The sequence below is a fragment of the Phyllobates terribilis genome, unplaced genomic scaffold (genome assembly GCF_046119375.1).
Source record: "Phyllobates terribilis strain yellow unplaced genomic scaffold, ASM4611937v1 Scaffold_13__5_contigs__length_258822181, whole genome shotgun sequence".
Lineage (NCBI taxonomy): Eukaryota > Metazoa > Chordata > Amphibia > Anura > Dendrobatidae > Phyllobates > Phyllobates terribilis.
Genome location: NW_027362773.1, coordinates 4,325,404 through 4,344,880, shown reverse-complemented (window position 1 = coordinate 4,344,880; position 19,477 = coordinate 4,325,404). Strand labels below are relative to the sequence as shown.

The 19,477-nt window shown below is 40.6% G+C and overlaps 1 protein-coding gene across 1 annotated transcript in view; it reads right to left on the bottom strand.

Annotated features, from left to right (window-relative positions):
- SLC12A4 (solute carrier family 12 member 4) overlaps positions 1-19,477 on the bottom strand; it is a 394,075-nt gene that overhangs the window by 48,319 nt on the left and 326,279 nt on the right. Inside the window, exons 18-20 of the mRNA XM_073657959.1 lie at positions 17,144-17,339; positions 15,657-15,826; positions 3,027-3,158 (exon numbers count right to left, since the gene is read on the bottom strand). Coding sequence (XP_073514060.1) covers positions 3,027-3,158; positions 15,657-15,826; positions 17,144-17,339 — 498 coding nt within the window. The remainder of the gene's footprint in view (positions 1-3,026; positions 3,159-15,656; positions 15,827-17,143; positions 17,340-19,477) is intronic.

Here is a 19,477-nt window from a genome sequence, read left to right as displayed (position 1 = left end):
ATGTTACCAAGCTGTAATATTACTTGCGAGGAGTAAAATCTACAGATTTTTTTTTTTTTTTTTTTTTTACACAGGCGAGTGCTGCATATTCATTCTCTCTTCTTATATTTGAATTTGATCTCTTTATGCACCTTGCTGAGCACCACCTTCATGCATGGGCAAGAATGTTGTTTTGCTGGCTATCATTTTATTCAGCTTCATTTGACCTACATGTTTATATAGACTACATAGGAGGGGTGATCCTATTGACAGATTCCCTTTAAATGTCCCTTGGATTTAATGAGAATTGTTATTGTATATTAAGAGCAAAAACAAGCAAGATTGCTAAAATTCAAGCATCGTTGTAAAAATTCTTGGGTTTACCAAATTAGGTATTACAAAATAAGATGCAAGAAAATTTAGCAAATAATAAGCTTCTGCCATGCAAATAAAAATAAATTAATTTTAACAATATGTTTTAGATTATCAATAGTGTATGACCAGTAAAATCTCTGAGATCGAAATTAAAGAATTGAAACCGATCTGGTGCTAGAGGTGACTGATAGAAAGAAAAGAGTCAATTTCTCATCCTCATATCTTGAGACTTCTGATTGCAGTTTAAAATTGTCGGCCTGCAGTGAATATTACTCTGATGAACTTCTGACTTTCGACAACCAATGACAAATCGAAAAGTGCATATGGAGGGATTGAAAGAGGGAACAAGAAAATATCCTTCCCAGAGACTGGAGGTTTGGGTGTTTTGAAAAATAAAATTGGCTAAAATCTAATTATAGAAAATCCTGTGATCCTGGTTTTTCATGGTTTCCCTAAAATCCATAAAGATGTTTTTCCATCCGTACTCCTACCCATCATCTCAGGCGTTGGATCTCTAAATGAGAAACTGAGCGACTGGACTGATAAACATCTGCAGCCTATGGCCAATAGGATCCTGAAATGTTAGCAGGATAGTTCTTCAATATTGAGAGTTTTTGACAGGTTGAGTGAAAAGGGAATTGAAGCTTTTTAACCTGCACCGTATGGCTCTTAATGCTATCAAGCACCAACTTAACATACATCACCAACCTGAGGAAATTTATATTGAAGGCTGTATATTTCTTGTTGAAGCAGCAATATGGAGTCTAAATTATCACCTGCTTTAACATTATCATTTGTGGCAAGGTGGGACGAGCTTTACACAAAAAATACATTTTTGTGTCGTACTTGTTCTGTTACCATCACTTCATCCATGACCAGCTTTTGGTGTGTGCAGGTGATGAGGTGGCCATGCCGGACTTAATGCGATATTTTGATAATAATGACTTGAACCTTATATTTACTAATTTCTATTCCAGGAATTTGGACCAAATGTTTTTATTTCAAATTTATAGGGATCCAAAAGAAGTATATACAACTATAAGCTGGCAAGCTATCCTGTGGCAATGCAATCCTGGAGGGTAATAGTTATCACCCAATCCATACACTTAAATGAATCCCAAATGGCGAACTCATCTTTCAACAGGGTTCAACATTAATTCAAGAGAAATTGGAATCGTGGAATTATGGTACATAGGTAGAAAAAAAGACAAATTAAAAATTCAAGGCTGAAAAAAAAAAAAAAAAGAAAAATAATGGGCATAATTCATTTGTCACTTTTAGTACTCTGTATACTCCACATTTTTATGACAAAAAGACAGTTATTAACCCCTTCGCGATGGATTTTTCAGTTTTCCTTTTTTTTGCTCCCCTTCTTCCCAGAGCCATAACTTTTTTTTATTTTTCCAGCAATATGGCTGTGTGTGGACTTATTTTTTGAGGGACGAGTTGTACTTTTTAATGACACCACAATGGTTTTACCATATCGTGTACTGTATATGAAGGGAAAGTCTCCAGGATTGCACAGCTAGAATACCCCCACCTCCCTTTTTTGAGAGTTAGTGCCCACATTGTTGGACTATGGATACCACCTCTATGTGAATAATTATTACACCAGTATCCCACTATTCCAGTGCCTCACTACTAATTGTACCATGGTATGCAGCATCGATTGCAATTACAAAAGCAGCCTAATTTGCTGCTTGGGAAAAGACTAATCAGTGGTAAGAGCAGAGGATCAAAGGGAACTTGTCACCCTGCAAATGCAGTCCAATCTGCAGGCACCGTTATAGAGCATGAGGAGCTGAGCTGATTGATATATAGTTTTGTAAGAAAAGATTCAATGTAACTTACATTTTAATCATATAAACTTTTGCTCTTTCTGGGCTTTTCGGTCCAGTGGGCGGTCTTATCAGTGACTGACAGTTTTCATTGCATAAGTGTGAATAGAGACAGCTGCGAATCACCGATAGGACCACCCACGGACCAAAAGTCCAAGAAAAAGCAGCGGTTTAAATGATTAAAATCCAGGTTATTCTGAATCTTTTCTCAAAAAACTATATATTAATTTACTCAGCTCCCCGGGCTCTATATCATGGTGCCTGCAGATTGGACTGCATTTCCATGGTGACAGGTTTCCTTTAAGCAGGGACCTAATATTGTTCGTCAAGAATAAGGACAAAAATGACATCCTTATGTTGAGAACAAGACTACCTCTGAGGACAACCCCTACTACTCCACAGTATTACCTCTGTCCCAACAAAAAAGTTACTGATACAGAAGCCACCAATCACTGACAGCAGCATCTAAGTCACGAGATGTGGGTCGGATGTTTGTTTAAACAAAAATCATTATTAACAATAATGGCTTCATCCATGGGTAGTTTCATCCTGTGGCAAGTGGCTACTCCTTTATTAATTAACTTTATTGATATGAGAATAAGTGACGGCACTTTGGTCAGTGGTGCACGAGTAAGTGTTTCAACCAGTTATTGCTATATTTAAAGCATAACTTTATTGATAGCTATTTGCATTAATGTTAATGTGGCATGACTGCCCATCATGCTTTTCTTAAAATGAAATACCTAGAAAATGTGCAATACAAGGTCCAAAAAAAACCAAACAGTCATGTTACGTAATCCGCTAAGCTTAGAAGCACATTTGTCATCGTCTTACCATTTCAACTACTTCCACCTCAGCTTCTATTCTCAGATGATAAAGGAAGGTTGCAAGGTCTTTCTTCATTTGGATACTGTTGTCATCCATTTGTGCTACAGTAAAAATTCTCAATCTACACTTTTTCCAAACCTGATAAAAAAAACATTTTCTCATAAAATATTTAAATCAAACAAACTGAAGCAATTCCAAAATGATCACAGTAAAGTGTATGTTATATTTCATCTATAGAATTGCAAGCAAAAAGTGGGTGCTTGAACCGGTCACTGGTCAGGGAGCCCAAAGATTATAAGCATTTTATTAAAGGGGATATCCGTGACTTTAAAAAAAAAAAAAAAAAAAAAAAGTCATGTATTTGCTGAGAGAGGCAACTACCTGTTGTACCTACCAGAGATTCAGCTACTCCCTGTCAACAGAGCGGAGGCTTCTCTTCCTGTTTACAGGGTGGGACTACTGGTGCCATGCTGATTGACAGCTGGCTCTCTGCTGCCTAATTGGAGGAAGCCGGATGTAGATCAGCATGATACCAGTAGTCCCGCCCTGTCAACAGGAAATGAAACCCCTGCTCTGTTGACAGGGAGTAGCTGAATGTATGGCAGGAGACAGGCGCCGGGTGCAACAGACCGGTGCCGGGTACAACAGACCGGTAGTTGCCTCTCTTATCAAAGCAAATACATGCCTTTTTTTCATAGTCCCAGATATCCCCTTTAAAGTGCTGGCACACAATTTATATTACTGGTCAGTGGGTTTCTAGCACGCACAGCTCCATACAATGCAGGTCTTTTTTTTAGTGAGGCGAGGCACCAGTCATCCTCTCTTTTTAGTCTTAAACAGATAAACTTTATTAAAGGGGTTATCTTGTTTCAGAAACCCCCTAATGCCAGACTGAAATTTGTTTTATAAAAATTAATTGTGCTTTATTCACCCTCCAAATCTAGGACTGAGCCTCCACTGCTGCTCCCAGTGTCTGCAGCGTTGATAGCATTGCAGCCAATAACTGAGTCGAGCAGCTCTACCCGAGTCGGTGTCACAAGTCGCTCAGTGGCATGGATTAGTGGCATGGATTAGTTGCATCACTGTCAATGTTACATAAGCGCTGCAGACAATAGCAGATACCGGGAACAGCGGTGGAGAATCTGAGTCGGACTCAGTGAGGGTGAGTAAAGGACAGTTTGTTTTGCAATAAAAGCAAAATCTGAAGGAAACCGTAATAGGATTGTATTTTTTTCACCAATTTCACCCTGCTTGGAACTTTTTTTCTTTCCAAATTTTTCTGTATAGTATGTAGTAAAATGCATGGTATTATTCAGAACTAAACATCATCCCACAAAAAATAAGCCATCAAAAAGAAAGAAAGAACATAAAATCTTAATATTTATTACCCCAATTTTAAAGTTTTTAGAAAAATCTCCAGCGTGGCCCTGATTAAATACTTGACACTCCTTATAGATGCCTTTTTGAAAACATCCATCCATTTTGACAACAGGTGTTATATAGCAATTTAAAAAAAATGTACGGTAAAAGTTTTTCAAAAATATTGTTTTTTTATTTTACAGTGTGTAACAAAAGAAAAAAACACACCTTAATTTAGTAATTTCTCCACAGTTCCGCAATATACCATATGTGGTCCTAAACTGATCAATTGCACGCTGCAAGTCTTTGGTCTTAGACCAGTGATTACTTGGCAGCAGTTGTCCCTATCTACCCTCGTAACTGCTGAAAACAATCAAAGGAGGACAGTGACCACCAGAGAACTAGTGCTGGATCTGCTGCGATTTAACAGGTAAAATAGGTCCTTTTGTCATGTTATTCTATGCACCTCCACTGACTACATTTTTTAGGATCTAGCAACCACAGACGGACGTACGGCCCATAGTGGCAGAACACCTGGCTGCTATAGGGCTCCTGAGCACGGGGAAGGGGGGGGGCATTGTGCCAGGGTTGCCAACAGTCGGAAAATTCACGGACAGGTAGCAAAAACCTGGTGTTTTTTTCTGCTGACTTCAGAGTTACACAGGAAAAACACACAGTTTGTGATTTTTTTTTTCTGTATAAAGTTCTTATCAGAGTTTGGAGGCAGTAGGAAGGCAGAGCTTGATTATGACAGGCAGCCTGGGAGAGTAACCAATCCAGATGACAGGGCAGGAGGGGTGGGACCTTCACTCATCCAATCCCTGCTGAGCTCACTCTCCAGCAGTACTACTAGCCTGTATCAGCAAGCGGTGGAGGTGGGTCTGCAATAGTAAAGTGTTGTGATGAATGTCCGGACTTCGGGCGGGCTCCAGGCAGCAGTGGTTGGAGGTATACTGTGGGTGAGAATAGCAGTCGGCTTTGCTAGTTCCCGGCCCCTTTCTATATTTTAGCTATAAAGGCCCCGTCACACATAACGAGATCGCTAGCGAGATCGCTGATGAGTCACGGTTTGGTGACGCAATAGCGATCTCGCTAGCGATCTCGTTATGTCTGACAGGTAGCAACGATCAGGCCCCTGCTGTGAGATCGCTGATCGTTACAAAGCTTCCTGGACCATTCCTGGGTCGTTGCGCTCCCGCTGGGCAGTGTGCATCGCTGTATTTTACACCTTGTCAACGACCTCGCTAGCGATTCAGAACTGAGACACGTAGAGGTGCATAAATTGGACTGTTCTGCGTTCATCGTCCCCGATTGGTGGTCGCTACTGCGTCCTTGTTTTTTCAGATCCCACCAGCGTTCTCCGGCTGTGACTCCACTTTGAACAAATCAGACATTTTTAGTGAAGTAGGTATTGTTTGGGGTCTCAAATGAGTTTCCATTTTTAATTCATTTATAGGACATCTACCAATTATCTGCTATCATTGCTCTTCAGGGAGGGAGGGCTTGGCTTCTATCTGTATATATATGCTTTTGCATGGGCAGATATTTTAGGGGTCTCGTGCACACACACCCACACAGCACGTTTTCTGACACGCTGTCGTGGCCAACCGCTTCAGAGTTTTTCATACGCCAATTAACATGAAGCTTAAATCAATAGACTCTGTTCTTTTGGCCTGTTGCACGCTTCAAAACTTTCTTCGTCGACGTGATGCAATTACGTACTGTCCACCTGGCTTTGTGGACTCTGTGGACCGAGCCAATGGGGAAGTGGAGCTCGGTGAATAGCGTGCAAACTATCCTGCAATTGCAGGCCTTCAACCAGTGGGACATGGCAGAAACACCCATGATGCGAAGACCTGCTGCGACAACTGCTGCCAGTATTTTAACGGTCCTGGTGCCCCGTCACACATAACGAGATCGCTATTGAAGCCAAGCCCTCCCTCCCTGAAGAGCAATGATAGCAGATAATTGGTAGATGTCCTATAAATGAATTAAAAATGGAAACTCATTTGAGACCCCAAACAATACCTACTTCGCTAAAGATGTCTGATTTGTTCAAAGTGGAGTCACAGCCGGAGAACGCTGGTGGGATCTGAAAAAACAAGGACGCAGTAGCGACCACCAATCGGGGACGATGAACGCAGAAAAGTCCAATTTATGCACCTCTACGTGTCTCAGTTCTGAATCGCTAGCGAGGTCGTTGACAAGGTGTCAAATACAGCGATGCACACTGCCCAGCGGGAGCGCAACGACCCAGGAATGGTCCAGGAAGCTTTGTAACGATCAGCGATCTCACAGCAGGGGCCTGATCGTTGCTACCTGTCAGACATAACGAAGTCGCTAGCGAGATCGCTATTGAATCACCAAAACGTGACTCATCAGCGATCTCGCTAGCGATCTCGTTATGTGATGGGGCCTTAAGTCATGATAAGCAATTCTCTGTGGAGTGACTCCCTGTAGAGAAGGAATTACCACATGACCCATGACAAGACATTTATAGCCAAGGTATATACAGTACAGACCAAAAGTTTGGACACACCTTCTCATTTAAAGATTTTTCAGTATTTTCATGACTATGAAAACTGTACATTCACACTGAAGGCATCAAAACTATGAATTAACACATGTGGAATTATATACTTAACAAAAAAGTGTGAAACAACTGAAAATATGTCTTATATTCTAGGTTCTTCAAAGTAGCCACCTTTTGCTTTGATGACTGCTTTGCACACTCTTGGCATTCTCTTGATGAGCTTCAAGAGGTAGTCACCGGAAATAGTTTTCACTTCAGAGGTGTGCCCTGTTAGGTTTAATAAGTGGGATTTCTTGCCTTAGAAATGGGGTTGGGATCATCAGTTGTGTTGTGCAGAAGTCTGATGGATACACAGCTGATAGTCCTACTGAATAGACTGTTAGAATTTGTATGAATTATGGCAAGAAAAAAGCAGCTTAGTAAAGAAAAATGAGTGGCCATCATTACTTTAAGAAATGAAGTTCAGTCAGTCCGAAAAATTGGGAAAACTTTGAAAGTGTCCACAAGTGCAGTTGCAAAAACCATCAAGTGCTACAAAGAAACTGGCTCATATGAGGACTGCCCCAGGAAAGGAAGATCAAGAGTCACCTCTGCTTCTAAGGATAAGTTTATCCGAGTCACCAGCCTCAGAAATCGCAGGTTACCAGCAGCTCAGATTAGAGACCAGGTCAATGCCACACAGAGTTCTAGCAGCAGACACATCTCTACAACAACTGTTAAGAGGAGACTTTGTGCAGCAGGCCTTCATGGTAAAATAGCTGCTAGGAAACCACTGCTAAGGACAGGCAACAAGCAGAAGAGACTTGTTTGAGCTAAAGAACACAAGGAATGGGCATTAAATCAGTGGAAATCTGTGCTTTGGTCTGATGAGTCCAAATTTGAGATCTTTGGTTCCAACCACCGTGTCTTTGTGTGACTCAGAAAAAGTGAACGGATGGACTCTACATGCCTGGTTCCCACAGTGAAGCATGGAGGAGGAGGTGTGATGGTGTGGGGGTGCTTTGCTGGTGACACTGTTGGGGATTTATTCAAAGTTGAAGGCATACTGAACCAGCATGGCTACCACAGCATCTTGCAGCGGCATGCTATTCCATCCGGTTTGCGTTTAGTTGGACCATCATTTATTTTTCAACAGAACAATGACCCCAAACACACTTCCAGGCTGTGTAAGGGCTATTTGACGAAGAAGGAGAGTGATGGGGTGCTACGCCAGATGACCTGGCCTCCACAGTCACCAGACCTGAACCCAATCGAGATGGTTTGGGGTGAACTGGACCGCAGAGTGAAGGCAAAAGGGCCAACAAGTGCTAAGCATCTCTGGGAACTCCTTCAAGATTGTTGGAAGACCATTTCCGGTGACTACCTCTTGAAGCTCATCAAGAGAATGCCAAGAGTGTGCAAAGCAGTCATCAAAGCAAAAGGTGGCTACTTTGAAGAACCTAGAATATAAGACATATTTTCAGTTGTTTCACACTTTTTTGTTAAGTATATAATTCCACATGTGTTAATTCATAGTTTTGATGCCTTCAGTGTGAATGTACAATTTTCATAGTCATGAAAATACAGAAAAATCTTTTAATGAGAAGGTGTGTCCAAACTTTTGGTCTATACTGTATTCATTTCCCAGAGTTGTGTATATATATTATTAAATATGTATGTGCTTTTGAAATATATATAGTCTATGGAGTGGAAGGATGAAAAAATTCCACAATATTGCAGATACAAAGAATTGGGGCTGCCCTTCAGCTTGAGGTGGGATAATTTGAGAAGAGCTCTATGAGGAATAAAGCCTTTTGCACATTTTACTCCTGGATATTGCAGCACTGCCTTAATTCTTTTGATATAAAAATCTATCTTATTTAGGGCTTGTATTCCAGAATACTTTATAACCCCCCTCCCCAGCCTCTGTGTCCACTACACTGAGCACCATTGTATGTCCGTATTCACATACGTGCTACCTCACTACCTGTCTATTGTATAGAGGCATTCCTCATGAATGCCAGGACACACGTGCCACTGTTGCATTGGGGAAAACCGCATTGGATGTGACAAAGCATCTCAGTGCAGTATACATATCCTGTGCATTGCACATCCTGGAAAGGAGAGGTGCCATGTATGGACACCATGCATTCAGCTTCATTCACAGTCAATACAGCTAAAGTTAATTTCAGAAATATATTACAAGAATAATATTACCAATATCCGCAGAGTCAGCTGACAGTCTAATGTGTATGTGGACTTCCCAACTCTTCCCTGACATATGAGGTTGGGGAGATAATCATCCTGCATGTCCGATTTCGTACTGCCGATCCTTTTAAGTTCTCTAGAGATAAGTCGGTGTCATAGATGTAAAGTAGTGGCCCTCTCTTATAGAGAACAGAATGCAGCAGAGCGAGCGCTCTAGTGTATGCGAAAGATGGCAGAAATACAGTGGATACAGTGGGTATTCAGACCCCTTTAAATTTTTCACTCTGTTTCATTGCAGCCATTTGGTAAATTCTAAAAAGTTATTTTTTTTCTCATTAAAGTACACTCTGCAACCCATCTTGGCTGAAAAAAAAAGAAATGTATAAATTTTTGCAAATTTATTAAAAAGAAAAACTGAAATATCACATGGTCATAAGTATTCAGACCCATTGCTCAGTGTTGAGTAGAAGCACCCTTTTGAGCTAGTACAGCCATGAGTCTTCTTAAAAATGATACAAGTTTTTCACACCTGGATTTGGGAATCCTGTGCCATTCTTCCTTGCAGATCCTCTCCAGTTCCGTCAGGTTGGATGGTGAACGTTGGTGGAAAGCCATTTTCAGGTCTCTCCAGAGATGCTCAATTGGGTTTAGGTCAGGGCTCTGGCTGGGCCAGTCAAGAATAGTCACAGAGTTGTTTTGAAGTCACTCCTTTGTTATTTTAGCTGTGTGCTTAGGGTCATTGTCTTATTGGAAGGTGAACCTTTGGCCAAGTCTGAGGTCCAGAGCATTCTGGAAGAGGTTTTCATTCAGGATATCTCTGTACTTGGCCACATTCATGTTTCTTTCAATTGCAACCAGTCGTCCTGTCCCAGCAGCTGAAAAACACCCCCATAGCATGATATTGCCACCACCATGTTTCACTGTTGAGATTGTATTGGGCAGGTGATGAGCAGTGCCTGGTTTTCTCCACACACACCGCTTAGAATTATCACCAAAAAGTTCTATCTTCGTCTCATCAGACCAGAGAATCTTATTTCTCATAGTCTGGGAGTCCTTCATGTATTTTTGAGCAAACTCTAAGGGGGCTTTCATATGTCTTGCACTGAGGAGAGGCTTCCGTTGGGCCACTCTGCCATAAAGGCCCGACTGGTGGAGGGCTGAAGTGAGAGTTGACTTTGTGGAACTTTCTCCCATCTCCCTACTGCATCTCTGGAACTCCGCCACAGTGATATTGGGGTTCTTCTTTACTTCTCTCACCAAGGCTCTTCTCTCACGATTGCTCAGTTTGGCTGGACGACCAAGTCTAGGAAGACTTCTGGTAGTCCCAAACTTCTTCTATTTAAGGATTACAGAGGCCACTGTGCTCTTAGGAACCTTGAGTAATGCAGAAATTCTTTTGTAAACTTGGCCAGATCTGTGCCTTGCCACAATTCTGTCTCTGAGCTCCTTGGGCAGCTCCTTTGAGCTCATGATTCTCATTTGGTCTGACATGCACTGTGAGCTGTGAGGTCTTATATAGAGAGGTGTGTGCCTTTCCAAATCAAGTCCTATCAGTTTTATTAAACACAGCTGGACTCCAATGAAGGAGTAGAACCATCTCAAGGAGGATCACAAGGAAATGGACAGCATGTGACTTAAATATGAGTGTCTGAGCAAAAGAACAATACTTATGACCATGTGATATTTCAGTTTTTCTTTTTTTAATAAATTTGCAAAAATTTCTACATTTCTGTTTTTTTCAGCCAACATGGGTTGCAGAGTGTACTTTAATAAGAAAAAAAATGAACTTTTTAGAATTTACCAAATGGCAGCAATGAAACAAAGAGTGAGCGGAAGTGAAGCGTTTTGCACATGCGATTTCGCATGCGGGTTGTCAAGCGCTTTCCAAGCGATTTTATCATCACTTGGAAAAGTGCTTGACAACTTGGTCACACTATATAAATCCATGCAACCGGCATGGATTTTATATAGTGTGACCAAGTTAGTTAAAAAAAACAATAATAATGGTAAAAAAACAAAAACAAAACATATAATCACATTCAGATGGTCCCCGGTCTCCTTCTCCGATGCGTCCGGTCTCCCTGGTGTCTAGCGGTGGTGTAAAAGGACCTTCCATGACGTCATTCAGTCATGTGATAGGTCACGTGACCGCTGCCGTCAGCGGTCGCGTGAGCTGTCACATGACTAAATGACGTCATGGAAGGTCCTTTTAGACCATCGCGAGCTGCTGGGAAGCCAGGATGCATCGCTAAGGATACCGGGGGCCATCAAAAGGTAAGTATAATGTATATTTTTTATTTTAGACTCTTTATTTTTTTTTACAGGTACCATGGTACCCGGGTCTAGAGGAGAGTCTCCTCTTCTCCAGACCTGGGTACCATCCACACATTTAATCGCTTAATATCCGCATGTGCACATGTAGTCATGCGGATATTAAGCGATTCAATGCAAGTCAATGGTGGCAAAGAAGCCACGCTTATGCAAAATAATTGGTAGTGCTGCGGATTTTTCCGCAATGATAATCCGCAGCGGAAATTTCCGCAGCATGTGCACAGCACATGCTGATTATCATTGGGGAACATTGCAGGCCTTCTACCAAGCGTTTTTCAATCATTTCTTAAAAAACGCATAGTGGCAAAGTGGGCACACAGCCTAAGGGGCTCAATAGTGGTAAAATTATTTTATAAGTGCCACAATACATGCTAGGTATTCCCTTCTGTGTCTGTGCTTATGCACTGTGGCCAACCTACTCCACCCAATTTTTTTTTGTTTTGGATGGGGGGGCCCCATTAGGACTTTTGCTATGGGGCCCTATCATCTGTATGTACGTCTCTGTAACCACCTATTGGCATTAGTTTCATAAAAATTCACAAGTTAATAATACATAATATTTTCACTCCTGATGCAAATTACATAAAGGATCCATGGGATAACAAAGCACCTGGTCCAAGTCTGAACTATATTCCATTAGAACAGAAAAACAATCACCTTTTTCTAAAAATATTTTTATATGAAACTTTGATATCATATCTTTAAAAGGATAGTGTCACCAGACTCATGCTGCCACTGACTGCAGTCAGGTATGTTTTACTCGGATATGCTAAAAATGGGAAGCTGACATCACATTCATGATGCTTGAATCAGACATTGGCTGCGTTATTGCAGCCATGTATGTTTTACTCTGAAAGGCTGCAGTGGCAGCGTTTTAGAGTTCACGTACTTTGAAAAGCCGTCTGAGTCTCAGCTGAACGGTTTGGTCCCTGGCCAGCTGCTACCCGCCCCAACTCTTTGATGGACAGGTCTCTCCCTATGTAAACACTCTCTCCCTTGGGGTAGGGTAGTACAGGCGGAAAGGGACATGCGTGTCAGTCAACAGAAGTTGGGTAGGGTAGCCAGTTAGGTAAGAGCTTAGTATGAGATACACAGTTAGGTTAGCTTTTTAAAGTTTACTCTGAAACGACGTAGCCTTTCAAAGTTAAACATACAGTTGAAAACCAGAAGTTTACATGTACTATATAAAAAGACACATATGCATGTTTTTTTAAAATATCTGACACAAAATCAGAATAAACCTTTCCCGTTTTAGGTCAATTAGGATTACCATAATTTTTAATATTAACCAAATGCCAAGAGAATGTTTTAAGGCATTTTTATTACTTACTGCAAAGTCAAAAGCTTACATACACTAAGATTACTATGCCTTTAACCCTTTTGCAACCTTGGGTTTTGTCGTTTTTGCATTTTCGCTTTTTGCTCCCCTTGTTCCCAGAGCCATAGCGTTTTTATTTTTTGGTCAATATGGCCGTGTGAGGGCTTATTTTTTGCGGGACGAGTTGTACTTTTCAACGCCATTACTAGTTTTACCATATTGTGTGCGGGAAAAAAATTCCAAGTGCGGTGAAATTGCAAAAAAAGTGAAATACCACAGTTGATTTTTATTTATTTTTTTTACAACGTTCACTGAATGCTAAAACTGACCTGCCATTCTTATTCTCCAGGTCATTACGAGTTAGTAGACCCCAAACATGTATAGGTTCTTTTTTATTTAAGTGGTGAAAAAAAATTCTATAATTTGGTAAAAAAAAAAATAGCGCCATTTTCTAAGACCTGTAGCGTCTCCATTTTTCGGGATCTGGGGCTGGGTGGGGGGCTTATTTTTGTACACCGGGCTGACGTTTTTATTGATAACATTTTGGGGTAAGATCCGATGTTTTGATCGCCCGTTATTGCATTTTAGATTTTTTTTCTCGTTACGCCGTTTACCGTTCGGATTAATTCTTTTTTTATATTGATAGATCGGGCGATTCTGAACACGGTGATACCAAATATGTGTATGTAGGGTTTTTTTTTTATATTTTACTTTGAATGGAGCGAAAGGGGGGTGATTTAAACTTTTAGATTTTTTAAATTTTTTTAAAAACTTTTTTTTCCACTTTTTGCATGCTTCTATAGTCTCGATAGGAGACTAGAAGCAGCAACTATCCGATCGCCTCTGCTACATACAAGGGATCAGCAAATCCCCTGTATATAGCAGAATTGGTCCTGTGCTATGAGCGCCGACCACTAGGTGGCGCTCACAGCGACCAGCTCATGACAACCGCAGGCGTCTGCTGCAGACCCTGGGTTGTCATGCCCACCCATCAGTGAGCCGCGATCACGTGACGGGGTTGCCGATGGGCGGGGCTTAGGACGCGCTTCCCGGAAGCGCGTGTTAAATGCCGCTGTCGGAGATTGACAGCGGCATTTAACATGTTAACAGCCGCGGGTGGATCGCGATTCCACCCGCAGCTGTTGCGGGCACAAGTCAGCTGTAATAATCAGCTGACATGTGCTCGGTTCAGTGCGGGCTCACCGCCGGAGCCCCCGCTGAACCGGGGGAGGTAGCCTGTGACGTACTAAGACGTCACAGGTTGTAAAGCGGTTAAACAATTCTGGACTGCCCATATGATGGTGTCATGGATTTGGAAGCTTCTGATAGTTTTTTTTACAACATCTGAGTTAATTAGAGACACACATGTGGATGTATTTTAATGCACACCTGAAACACACTCCTTCTTTGTGTAGCATCGTGGGAAAGTCTAAAGAAACGAGACAAGATTGAAACTTGTGGACATGCACAAGTCTGGCTCATCCTTGGGTACAATTTCAAGATACCTGAAGGTGCCTCTTCAATCTTCATCTGTACACACAATTATACGCAAGCGCAAACAAGATGGGAATGTCCAGCCATCATACCGCTCAGAAAGGAGACCGATTCTGTGTCCCAGAGATGAATGTGTTTTGGTCTGACATGTGCATATCAACCCAAGAACAAAAGCAAAAGACCTTGTGAAGATGATGGCGGAAGCTGGTAAGATTGTGTCAATATCCACAGTGAAAAGAGTACTGCATCAACATGGGCTGAAAGGCCACTCTACCAGGAAGAAGCCATTACTCCAAAAGAAACATAAAAAAGCCAGATAAATGTTTGCAAACGCACACAGGAACAAAGACCTTAATTTTTGGAGACATGTCCTGTGGTCTGATGAAACTGAAATTGAACTTTTTGGACATGATGACCATCGTTACGTTTGGAGGAAAAAGGGAGAAGCTTGGACGCCTAAGAACACCATCCCAACAACTGTGAAACACGAGGGTGGCAGCATCATGTTGTGGGATTGTTTTGCGGCAGGAGGGACTGGTGCACTTCACAAAATAGATGGCATCATGAGAAAACAAGATTATGTGGCAATACTGAAACAACATCTCAAGACATCAGCCAGGAAGTTTAAGCTTGGGCGGAAATGGGTCCCCCAAATTGACAATGACCCGAAGCATACTGTCAAAATGGTAAAAAAGTGGCTTAAGGATAACAAAGTCAATGTTTTGGAGTAGCCATCACAAAGCCCTGATCTCAATCCTATTGAAAATTTATGGGCAAAACTGAAAAGGCAGGTGCGAGCAAGGTGGAGGATCAGTTACACCAGTTTTGTCAGGAGGAATGGGTCCAAATTCCGACCAACCATTGTGAAAAGCTTGTGGAAGGATATCCCAAACATTTGACCCAAGTCATTCAGTTTAAGGGCAATGGTACCAAATACTAATGAAATGTATGTAAACTTTTGACTTTGCACTAAGTAGTAAAAATGCCTTAAAACATTATCTCTCATATTATTCTGGCATTTGGCAAATATTAAAAATTATGTTAATCCTAAATGACCTAAAACGAGAAAGGTTTATTTTGATCTCATGTCAGATATTGAGAAAAACATGCATATGTGTCTTTTTATATGGTGTATGTAAACTTCTGGTTTCAACTGTAAATGACTGCAATAACGCAGCTAATGTCAGATTCAGGCAGTATGAATCTGATGTCAGGTTCCCATTACTATGTGCCCAAAAGCACACTGTTTAGATTAGGATTTCTTGCAAGCTGACTTTCAATAATCTATATAGATTTATGTTCAGATAAGAACTAACATTCATTTATAAAATGTGCCAACCTTAGCATGGACATATATCTTAAACAAAGTAATATATTATTTGTCACAGAAAAAAAAAGCCGAAAATTGAATTACCTTATGTTGTTTTAGTAGGAATGGCAGCAGCATCAGCATGCCACCATCGTGCACAATCCACCAAACATCTATGTTTCCTTCTAGATAACGTTCATGGTTGCTTGGATAGAAAGAGACATTTTTAGGAACCGTCAGTGCCAAATGAGCTGCAGTTGTACACCGTACAGTTTCTGTGTGAGGAAAAAAAAGTCATGGTAATTAAGTTAAAGGGATTTTTCCAACCTTTCACATGCAGTGTATGGGCACAAGGTAAGGGTAGCTTCACAATTCTTTATCTGCAGACGTATGGCTTGTGTGTCAGATGCATAGTTACAAACGTAAGCAAACGTGCCACATGTCTACCTATGTCTGCCTAGATTTAAACTCATACGTTTAATTCTTACATAACTGATGGTAAATGAAAGTATTTGTTTTCAAACTACTTTTTACTGGTGTAGACAGGCCATCTCCCCTGTATCTCAGCGCCAGCTCTGTGTGAATGAGCACAGGGTGTGTCTAGATTAATAAACTTTTTTTTTTTCCTCACCAAATTCATTAAAGAGAACCTGTCACATGAAAAAACACTATTAATCTGCAGATATGGGGTTAAGTGGCAGGTTAATAGACCTCTGAACTTACCCAGTGCCGGCACTTAGACCCCCGCTGCTGGGAGGAAATTAACTTTATTACTCTCGGTAGCATTGGGGTTTCCGTCATAGGGGTGGTGCCTGCACGGCTACAGTCACCGTTCAGTGCATGGAGAGCGGTGGCTGAAACTGTGCCCCTAGAACTGACTGACAGCAGGATCAGCATTAGGGCCGGCTGTCAGTCAGAGCCGGGGGGGTGGTTACAACCGCTCTCTGCACACTGAGCAGTTACTGAACCAGTGTCGGTGCCACCCCGGTCACTGAAATCTAAATGCTGCCAGGAGGAATAAAGATAATTTACTCCAAGTGCGGGCGCCGCATGGTGTCAGAACACTATTAACCTGCAAATAAACCCCATATCGGCAAGTTAATAACGTTATTTCATGTGACAGGTTCCCTTTAAAAACATATACCATTTAGACATACTGAAACAAACGGCTTTACGATTCAATTCGTCTCCCAGTGAGAATAATGGAGAAAAAAAATGTATGCATCTTATCGTATTCGTGACAGAAAAGTGAAGTCAACTACATTTTTCTATTTGCCTCCCCCCTCCCAAAAATTTAGACATAAGATTTGTAAGATTTGTTCATTAACAAAAAAAAAAAAAAAAGAACAATTGTTGAATACGTTGTGACCATTTAACCTCCATATACAGGTATGTCCAAATACAAGTTGTTGCAATTCAGGCATATATAAGCCTAACGTAATGCAAAGTATAAGTTTGAATTTAGCTTAGATTTCAGATCATTCCTATGAAACATAATAGGCCAAATAGAAAAGACCCCCCATGAACAATAATATTGTAGTGGTATAACAGTTAAAAAGCAGATTAATGACATAAAATAAAGAAATACTCACCAATAAAGGTTTTCCATGAACGTGGATCTTCACTTTGTCTCCAGCCATAAGGCCAGCCCAGCATTACAGTGTTGTGCTTCATTCCTCCAAGTCCACATGACTGGATCAAATGTGAAATTCCTTCTCTAATTTTATTTGAAACAACCACTTGGCAGAAGCCCTTAACTTTCTCTATTTCCATCATATTTTTAATGGTCTGCAATGATCAATATAATTGTATGGTAATAAAAAACTAACAAATAAAGTACATAAAACCTAACCCAAAATGTCAAATAAAATTGGTATATTAGGCATTGATAGCAGGTTCATCTAATAAATCTATCAAGTCTGGTAGGTTGATGTAGTCTATAATAGTATTGTGTGTAAAGAAAACAAAATTATTAAAACATTTCACCAGAAATTAAGGAATAACCATATGTTTGGTCAGAAGAATCCAATGTTTGCTAAGTTTAGCTTTATTGTATTTTTATACTTGCAGGGACTCAATTTTTATGTGCTAGTGTACTAAAAAATTTCATTCAGTTTTAAGTGTAGTTTAAATACGCTGACATGACAGGTTGTCATCAGTTGCTACAGTAATTCAACAGTGAAACCAATTTGGCTGTTACCTGATGTCAAATGGCTGTGAAAACAAAACACACACACTTAAATATTAAAAACTTTTCTTATTGATATTTTATGAATTTTTATGAAGTTCTTTTCTCGCTTCCTTTACTTCCAAATCCAAGCTGAAAAAGGCTGTTTCACCTGCCTTGTTCATGCACTTGGAGCAGCGGATTTAAATTGCAGGTCTAGCAAATATGTGCACTCCTGTGTGCAACATTGGACTCTGGTGCCAAGAGCCCTTCAGTAACATCGATTCTGGAGGCTCACCATCAGCTCTTTGTTAAACATATTATAATTTTCTAATACCACCCCCTCAGTTCTAAAACTGCACTTTCTACACTGACCATGAGTCTTTGGACCAAACTAATATATGTCTATTAAGCTGTTATTTCAGGAGATCTGTGGTCAGTCAGCAATCACTACCTGTACATGTACAATGCTTAAAAGTGATGACAAACTTAGTATGATGCCTTCAAATAAAGAGGATCCGGCAACAGACATCCAAATCAGAATCTTTAATATGCGTTAAAACTTCATGTTTATTTAAATTCTTTTAAAATCATGCTGTTAAAATTATAAATTCAGAGGACTTATCCCCTGAATTTACAATTTTAACAGCATGATTTTAAAGGAAGTTTTCACGCATATTAAAGATTCTGTTTTGGATGTCTGTTGCCGGATCCTCTTTATTTGATTACCACAGCCGCTTTATCCGAGCACCGTCCTGGAGTCCACACCCAAAGCCACAGGAATTCATCTAATGGTGAGCAGAAAAAAATACTCTTTTTTTCCTTAGTCTGATGCCTTGTATTTCCATGGACTATGGGGCCATGCGCACACAAAAACAGGCTACAGACCGCAGCATGTCTTAAAGGGTTTCTCTTAAAATGTAACAAAACGCTCCCGTCCTAACAAGGGCAGTACCCAAGTACAGCTCTCATTATGTTTTCACCACAAAAAATCCCTCCCGATGTGTTTCTTTCTCAGTAACAAGATGTCATCAGGGGAGTGTACTTGCAAAGGGGAAAGCAGGAATAGTAAGGCTTACATTGCTCAAACGCCCAGAGAGCAAGAAGTGCCTCAGTGTCTATAATGTGCAAAGTTAAGGCCACAATCACATATTCAGTATTTAGTAAGTATTTTACATCAGTATTTGAAAGACAAAACTAGGAGTGGATGAAAAATGCAGAAGTGGTGACATGTTTCATTTTTCTTCTGATTGTTCCACTCCTGATTTTGGCTTACAAATACTGATGTGAAATACTGACCAAATACTGAATGTCTGAACATGTCTAACAAAGTTGCACTCTGTAGTCCTATAGCATATAAACACGAAATATATGAAATATGAGTTTCATTACTGCTCTAGTATCCAGTTACCTTCAGTTCCCTTCAGGTTCAATGTAAATTGCATTACTGCTCTAGATAATAGGAAAAAATGGAGACTCTGAACACATAATTTGGCCAATTCATGCAGCCCCAGTAGCCAACGACTAGGAGTTCTCTTGTTGCTGGGGATGTATTCTAATGTGAATCCTCTCCTAGGCTGAAGCCTGTATTTATAAGGGTAGAAAGAGCATTTTGTCGTTGGCTACTGGGCATGCATGAATTGACCAAATTATGTGCTAAGTGTCTTCATTTTTTCCTATTATCTAGAGCCGTAATGCAATTTACATTGAACCTGAAGGGAACTGAAGGTAACTGGATACTCAGTCACAGTAAACAATG